Source organism: Octopus bimaculoides, chromosome 11, assembly GCF_001194135.2.
Source record: "Octopus bimaculoides isolate UCB-OBI-ISO-001 chromosome 11, ASM119413v2, whole genome shotgun sequence".
NCBI lineage: Eukaryota > Metazoa > Mollusca > Cephalopoda > Octopoda > Octopodidae > Octopus > Octopus bimaculoides.
This window is the reverse complement of record NC_068991.1, coordinates 35,350,048-35,359,018: the sequence shown is the minus strand read 5'-3', so window position 1 is coordinate 35,359,018 and position 8,971 is coordinate 35,350,048. Positions and strand designations below refer to the sequence as shown.

Below are 8,971 nucleotides of genomic sequence, written 5' to 3'. Positions count from 1 at the left end.
AGTATCGAAATGTGATTGTTTCAGTTAGTGGAATAGTTTCATTTTTAAAGTGAAAGTATTTGACATGAGTGTTTTTGTTTCACTTTTGACACGTAATACTTAAATAGTGGAGGAGATATTATGTTGCCGTGGGCTCGAACTCTGCAAGAAGTTAAAAAAATTTTTTTGACTAAAACACAACTGGAACCCTAAGTAAGGCATGTGTAAAATTTGAATGAAATTGGTTGCGTAGTTCTCGAGTTTTAGGGATTCACACACACACACAGACAGACAGACAGACATTCTCATTTTTATATATATAGATGGCAGTAATGTTGAAGACAAAGTTATTTTCCAATGGTACTGCAAAAAAGGCTGAGGCATGACCAAGTAAAGAGTTTGCTTCAAAATTATGAGGTCTTAGATTCATTCTCATTTCACAGCATCTTTTACCATTGCCTCAAACTATCCCAATCCTTGGTAGTAAAACTGGGTACGTGGAAACTGTGTGGAAGCTTTGAATTGCTCTGTAGATGCATCAAAGTACCAACCTTGTCATTAGATCACAATCATTTTGCCTGAAGACTAAGTTAAGTATACAACAATTTGTAGAATACTCAGCCACTTACGCAGTACTTCCATGAGGAGGTAGTTCAGTTAAATGAACAACTGCAATACTCCATTTCCTACCTACAGAGATCTAATAAAAATGTACCATTAAATGACTGAAACAAGTAAAAGAGTATAAATTTTTAATGAAATTGAGATGAACCTATTTCATTGCTGAATATTTTTCAAAAGTTCTTTAATATGAGAAGAAACCTTATATTTTTTTCTTCTTTTGCGAGATTTTTTGATGCCATTGTCTTTGCTAGGAACAACATTTACAACTTTCTTTTTCTTGCATGACAATGGATTAGCTCCCTTCTTTGATTTTTGCTTCTTAAAATCAACACGAGGTTTTTTAACCAAAATCCTTTCTTTTAACTGATTTAATACTTTGTCTTCATAATTTAATTCCTCCACTTCTCCATCAAAACCATCTGTTGCTATTTGCTGAGAAACTTTGCTTGGTTGCTCAATACAGACAGTTCTATCAATGAAAATGATGGGAACACCAGGAGTTTTTCGAAGAACCTTCTGAATTTTCTTGTCCTAGGAAAAAAAATTAATAAAAATAAAACTTTACAAGTATCTTATCTACTAAGAAAAACTTGATTAAGTCTGAAAATTCATAAAGCCGTTTTTCTCTTTATTTTTTTAAGGACATATCTTTTTCACAATCCATACATGCATACTAGAACTGAATATCTGAGAAATTTTCTTTTAGTACTGCCTAATTTGTATCCAAGACTTACCTTTCTCTCTAAAACCAAGAAGTACTTCAACGCTAAACAACTGCAGACATTCTACAAGGCTAAATGATTCCAACTGCAATAAAGTATAACTGTTACAGGTGCCTTGGCACAAATTCTTTGATAGCTAATATCTATAATATAGTGATTGAAGAAGTGCAAGACTGTGTCCAGTTTATCATTTTTTTCCCACATTATTAAAAAAAAGTCATATTACTCTGAAGAAATTATAAATGAATATTAAAAAATTTCTAAACAATAAAGTTTATTTGTATATTAAACATAAATTGTAATGCTTAATATTACAAGATTTGCTTCTGTTTTAAGCATCAACTTCTGTTTGAATTCCATATGTAAACAAATAGTTTTTCTTCGTGTTTGTAAAAAAATGTAATAAAGCGAAAAAAACAAAACAAAACAAAAAGTAAATTATTTTTAACCATATTACATAATGCAAAAAACAATCGCTATCTATAGAATTAAGTTTCCAAATTGTGTTAGACTGCGGTCATGCTGGGGTACCACCTTGAAATCATTTAGTCAATAATATCATCTCCATTACTTATTCTTCAAGCCTGCTACTTATTTTATCAAACTAAGTTGTTTATAAAAATATTAACCCAGATAAATGAAGTGTGTCTACAAAGGAATTCTACAGTCATGTGAAACATTCATTACTCTCTTTTAATTGAAATGTATTTAAGTTTCTTATTAATTGCTGGGAAAGGGACACCAGTTAATTTTAATTTTGCTTCTCTTTTTTTTTTTTGACTATTTTCAGCAACATACTTGTTTTGTTTTTTGTTTTTCCACAATGCTGAAAAAACTTTAATGCATTATTGTACATGTCTCACTTCAAACATATAGTTTTTCATTCCAATGACTTAACTATACAAGTGTGTAACAATATTAGTGTTGAAAATTCAAACACATTTATTTATTTCATGAACCAGCACATAGAGCATTCCTAAAGAGATGTAACAATAGTTACTGTGCAAAAGAAATGGTTATTAAAATGTGGAGTTAAAAAATATCCAAATGAATTTTTATAATGACACACTATTACTAAATTAACCTGTCCATTTCACCTTCATATAAGAACTTTTGTTTCTCACTGCTTCACAAGCTACCAAAGTTTGAAAGCACAACTTCATATGATGTCAGCTTCAAAGTAACTAAAGTGATAATATCGTGAAATATATTTGCCACCTAAATGTGGCTAACCCTTAAGGGTTGATGCTACTGTAGCCCCAGGAAGACATCTCCTCCAGCTGACTATTGACACTGTGCCCTATCAGTACTTGCAAAGGGAAGTTATCTTTCCCATCTCCAGCTTGACGTGATACACATGGACCTGAGTTTCTGGGTACTGACCCGTCATCAGCATGTGACAACCACCGGTTGGTGATGGGAACTGGTTCTCAATGCAAATATATACTTTTTCCAGTGACGAAAAGTCATTGATCTCGAAAAAGTAGAAATAAGCAATAATAAATCTCTGTTTATACCTCGCTCAGAGGTTTATTGTTAAAGTGATAATGTTTATGAAGTAAAGCATACCTAACGAGTAAAATTTTTTCAGCATGAAAGATTAGAATAAAGAGTGAGAAGTTATGCTGCTAGCAAACCAAATATTCCAAATACTAAATTAGAAAAGTAAGTTTACAAGAAACAGATGTAAAAGGAATCTGGAATTGCTCTAATTAACAGTTAGTCATTACATCACTGATTCTATTTACTTGTGCAAACATACATTTCTAAAATATTAACCTCTTCTTAGTTATTAATCTTGCTCTGTTTAATAGAGAACAGTTCTGAGACATGTAACATTCATGAAAGATAACTTGAAACTTGTTATGTTACCTACAAAAATTTGTGACTAAATTTCTGTTACTAAGTGTAGTTCAGGTTGGTGAAGTTTTACTAAAGCTTACCAAGGAATCTTAGCAGTATTTATGTTCCTAATACTAGCTGAATGATAACTAAGTTATTTTACTAAATTCATTGTTATATTTAAAGTAATTGAAAGAAACACAGAGCATCTCAAAATAAATACAGTAACGAAAGTGTTAAAGCAGTGCAGAAACCAGAGCTAGCAGGCATGTAACAAGGCAACTGAAATGAGCTACCTGGATTTAGCAGGGCATTTATTCTACAAAGTTCTGACTGGGTTTGGAATTATAAGAGGAGATCTATAAGTTTCATTAATGAAGCTGCAGAGGAAGTCACATGATGTCTTTAGATAAAGAAGGTAGATGAGAGGTTTACTGCTACTAGGATGCAAGCTGAGATTTGATTAACCCAGGCTGGGTCAACTGGGTGAAAGGGTGTTAAAAGACTTAAAAGCCCCTTGCAGCTCCAGAAACATCACTGATGATGCATCCCAGAGTATCTGTGAGATGTATCTTGGAACTATATCTCATAACCTAGCAATTCAACAAATAGAGTTGATAAGGTTGACTAAATCTTTAAAGGCAGTGCCCAGCAGGCCAAAGTCCCTTAAATGAAATCAGTAAAAAGAATTTTAAAAATACTCATGCACAAATACATATAAACAGGTGTGTGTGTGTGTGTATGTGCACGTGCTGCAAATACAGATGAGTACATATGTATATATACAGAACAAAATAGAAAACTACTAACCTGTGTGCATAAAATATAATGGTTATTATTATTATTATTGACCATACTCTTGAAACACTCAACTACTGATACTGCTTTCTTTTTGTGCCCACATGAACATACTTGACAACTGCACAGTTGAGGTAAAAGACCTGGAAACAATTTTTCTAGAAAAAATTATGGAAAAGAAAAATTAAATCATTATTGTCTCCACCATTTTCACATTTTTTTTCTGTACAGTAGTAAAGATGAGACAGGTCTGCAAAGATTTCCATGTATCTTTGTAAACAAACATTACATGCCTCTTAATCTATCTTAATTTCAACCAATAATTACTAATAATCTCAGATCTATCCTAACTATTTTCTTCTCATGAGTTCATATCAGCTGCAGGTATTTCACTAGAACTGTACAGGTAAATATCACTGGATTTTACAGTTTATTCTGTTGTATTACAAAGACATTCTCTATTCCAACGAATTGGTATTTGTATTTCTACCATTTAATGTTTTTTAATGATATAAAAACTGCAATGAAGTTCAGCCATACAGGCTTCTTAATCTATTTGCTTAGTAAATGTAAAAAGATCCATTACTCATATTTCATGTGAGATGCAGCTTCCCAAGTCATTAAAAAAATGTAAATGTCTCCCTACTCCAGTTTTAGTGTATGAAGCAGGTAGGTATATCTTCCACTGGATAAAACACTTGTCAACTGAAGGTATTATTCCAAGATGATGTGGTGCCTGTTTCCAACAGTTAGATTAACTGAGGCAAAGTAGAACTGTGAACATTGTCCAAATACACTACAAAACGTCTATAACAAATTTGAACTCAAAATTATTGAATTGGAATTCCTATATCATATCCACTCAGCTATTTCAGTATTGTAGTCAAGTGAAACTGGTGCAGTACTGTTTTCCTGACCAACCAATCAAACTATCAATGGCTCAGCCCTTCAAATTATGAACAGGTATTTCCATTTTCACAGCATGCCTTCCTCTGCTCAAGCAATGCTCTCAGATGATATAAATTGATATAGAATGTAAGAAGCTTGATTCCCAACTACATGGTTCTGGGTTCAGTCCCACTGTGTAGCACTTTGGGTGAATGTCTCCTACTATAGCCTCAGGCCTTGTGAGTGGATTTGGTAGACGGAAACTGAAGAAGTCCGTCGTATATATATATATATATATATATATATATATATATATATATATATATATATATATATATATATATATATATATATATATATTTGTGTGTGTCTGTGTTTGTCTCCCCCAGCATCACATGACAACCGATGCTGGTGTGTTTATGTCCCCGTAACTTAGCAGTTCGGGAAAAGAGACCAATAGAATAAGTACAAGGCTTACAAAGAATAAGTCCTGGGGTCAATTTCTTTGATTAACACCCTTTAAGGCAGTGCTCCAACATGGCCACAGTCAAATGACTGAAACAAATGAAAGAGTAAGAAGAAAAAAAAAAACTAGATTTGATCTCAAGACTTATATGTTAGCAGTCCAATAAGATATTCATTAAGTCATTTCACTTCTGGAAACCAGGAAGAGATTGTTCCATGTAAGGTTTAATAGAAATTGTGAAAAGCAACAAAATACTTCATGAACTTTACAGAACATCTCTCAGAAGTAGGAGATACACATAAGATCTGTAGAAGCAGATGTACAGAAAATCTGGTTTCTATTAAAGTTCAGGTAACTATTTATCTCTCTGTTACCCCAAAGAACTCTCGCATTATCAATAAGCAAACATTCACCACCCTAGCTTTGATAAATAACTTAATTCTGAACATAAATTGAAATTATATTCCACTAAAGCCCATCTTTTACTTAGTTATTCTTATAGCAAGATCTGAGGCCATGACTGCAAACTGTTAAAAACCTCATCAATTACTTCTAAGCAAAGTTTAGAAGCAAAGGTTTCAACGAAAGATAACGTAAACATCAGATTCTTCACTGATGTTTACAACCTTCATTGATGTTTATTCATGTCGGTGAAAGCTATACACAAATGAGATAATAATTAACCATCTATATGTATACAATGGACTTGGTGAGTCAGCAAATAACGGTGTTTTAGATGCATTGATGAAAAGATATGAATGATTAATTTATTGATGAATAGCACAAAACACCATTAACTCTAAAGACCGAAATAACACAAATCAGAAATGCCATACCTAAACTATGTGCCTCTGCAATTGCACACGAGGTGGTAAAAAGCCGGATTTCACTTTGCAAATATTTAGAGAGGACATCATTTATATCAAGATGAGAGTTAAGTGCAGCTAAACAAAATGTCCCATCAATTAAAACTTGGTATGGTGTTCGGAAGTGAAAATAATTCTTATAAAATGCTAAAATTTTTTTAACTTTTTTTTCTCGTAAAATCTTCATATTCACAAAGTTATTCCTGGAATGAAACAAAAAGAGAAACCTGTTTAATTAAATGATTTCTACATTTTAAACTTACTTTTAAGAGTTGTCTAAAAACCAAATGCACAAGTCCAATAAGTAAATGGCTATTTAACTCCATTGGATTAAAATAATTGGTACAAGAAATAGTCACTAAGCAGAATTTGCTTTAACATCCAGAAAAACAATTGATTCTCATAAATTTCTAAATCTCTCTTCCTATAATTAATCCACTTTTATTTGTTCCACAACAATTCCATGGCGAAATACAAGTTTTAATACTTAACCCATTAAGTGGTTAAGATAACTCCCTTTTTTTGAACAGGCTGGCAATCAGAGATTTTGCTCAAAGGAAACGGTAGTCAGTTATACTTTATTACCTCTAATCATTGATGATGTGACAGCTAATTTACAACCAAGCAGACTGGTACCGAGTGTTTGCGTCTTTTCAACGAAAAGCAAATATTCTAACTATTCAACTACCTACTGCTCTGTATTGCTTAGATATCATTTAGCTTTACGTTGTAATAGCTGCGATGTCAATAACTTGCAAATGGCAGGGAAAATGATCAGCAAAAGAAACCATTTTTCGTCCTGATTACCCAACCCCCTACAAAAAAAAACCAAAAAAACATCGCTTGACTGTTTGAATGGCCATGTCATTACACTTGTAGTTATTCCTTACTGCGGTATAAGATCAGCTGTTTAAATGTATCTAATGAAGCAAACCTATGATCAAAATCATTCCAGCCATGCCACACCGTTTATATAGAGCAGTGGTTCTCAATTGGGGTCCTTAGATAAGATTTGGGGGGGGGGTCCCCGCAACAAAATAGCAAATTGTCCACAATAGTATTTTAAGGGCCTCTGAAAAAAATGTTGCTTTAGATTTATGTATTGGTATATATTACAAGAAACGGCTAGGATTCTTTCTCCAGCATTTTACATAGTTCAACCGACAGTGTGTGAAAAACAAAATAGGAACATTGAAAGAAGTATCTATAAAACTAGTTTTTAAACATCGAAAGGCTATGGGGGTCCACCAGAATAAAATAGTAATCGAAGGAGTCTATAGATAAAAAATGGTGGACAACCACTGATATAGAACAACTAGCATCGTATGATTCAATGTTACTCCATAAGACAGTGGGGCTTGATGTGAGATTTGATTGCTACCTCTAGCAGGTAGAGCAACTATGCAAAGGTTCCTTCGTTGTTCAAGATGTTTTGTTATCAATGGCATCTGAACTCGCTGAAACAACACATTCAGTTTTATAATTCATTTCGCCTGGACTTCTACTAACTAACCAAACTTACTAATAATAAATATAACTGAATCTTTATGGTTGTATGTAATAATGTTTATATAACTGAATAGCTAAGAAGTTTTGATTGTTTGTAAAAATTAATGGCAAAGTTTTCAACGAAAGATAATGTAAACATCGGATTCTTCACCGATGTTTACAACCTTCGTCGATGTTTATTCATGTCGGTGAAAGCTATACACAAACGAGATAATAATTAACCATCTATACGTATACAATGGACTTCTGCACAGTTTCCGTCTATCATATTTTACTCATGAAGTATTGATTAACCTGGGGCATTGGTAGAAGACACTTGCTCAAGACAACGTGCAGATGAATTGGGCCTCGGACCATGTGGTAGCGAACTTGGCAACTCTACAACTATGCTCGTACCTGTTTAACGTCAGATTCTTCTATTTTAAATCTAAAACATGTACAGGAATGGTTATTAATTAGATGTTTAGAACAAAGTGCTAATGAATTACTTACAATATGAAATTAGATTCGTTCAAAACAACGTCTTACCTGATTGATCCGCTAGGCGGCGCAATGTTAGAAACAAGAGTGATATCCCTTGGAACGCTACGTTATTATATCTTCCGGTTTCATCTGAATACATGACTTAAAGAGCTTCAATGGAGTCGTTTAACCTGTTAAAAACAGCACTCAAATCTCTCTCATACCACATGCAGATGTCTTTAGGAAAAAAAGAGCAAACACAAAAGACAATGTAAGTCTTGAAACAAAAAGGATATGATGGATCTTGTCCTTTTGATGGGCAGCTCGATTAATTAATTTTCTTTAACTAAACACTTTGAAACTTCGGATACTGGTAAAATGTGTCATATAGAACATCTTTTACTCTTAACGTTGTTGAGAAAGGTTTCTAGTTTCGAAGTTATTTCGTGTTAAAGTTGTCGTATTTCGGTAATTTCAACCAATCAATGACGTGTATTCAGCTGAATAAAATTACTGCTGTTGTTTGCCAACAACAACTTCCGGCGGTGTATATTTCGTTTGTCACTGTTATTTATGACATATTTCATCCCAGTTACGTTCGTATGAGTAAACGAGTGTATCCGAAGCATATTTACTTCATGACACCACCACAATCGTTCGTGCATTTCTACTGCTTTTAGGGGGGTTCCTGTTTTGGCAAGTCTTTACTCGGTATTTTGTTTGTTTTCTTTCTAACCTGTTAAACTGTAAACAAAATGAAGCAGACACTTAAAGCTTTATACACGAAACGCATATATTGTTTAGATAATAAATTA

General features: G+C 33.2%; 1 protein-coding gene across 2 annotated transcripts; it reads right to left on the bottom strand.

The window, feature by feature from the left end:
- Positions 1–717: 717 nt before the first annotated feature.
- LOC106876984 (rRNA-processing protein UTP23 homolog) lies at positions 718–8,706 on the bottom strand. 2 transcript variants are annotated; one of them, XM_014925757.2, is made up of 4 exons: positions 8,187–8,706; positions 6,156–6,388; positions 3,978–4,123; positions 718–1,134 (listed from the first exon to the last, which is right to left on the bottom strand). In XM_014925757.2, exons 2-4 carry the CDS (start codon positions 6,370–6,372, stop codon positions 757–759), a joined length of 741 nt encoding a protein of 246 aa, XP_014781243.1. In that variant the 5' UTR covers positions 6,373–6,388; positions 8,187–8,706; the 3' UTR covers positions 718–756. The 2 variants fall into 2 exon arrangements, with proteins under 2 accessions (XP_014781243.1, XP_014781242.1); XM_014925756.2 differs by having other exon boundaries at positions 8,223–8,706.
- Positions 8,707–8,971: the final 265 nt, after the last annotated feature.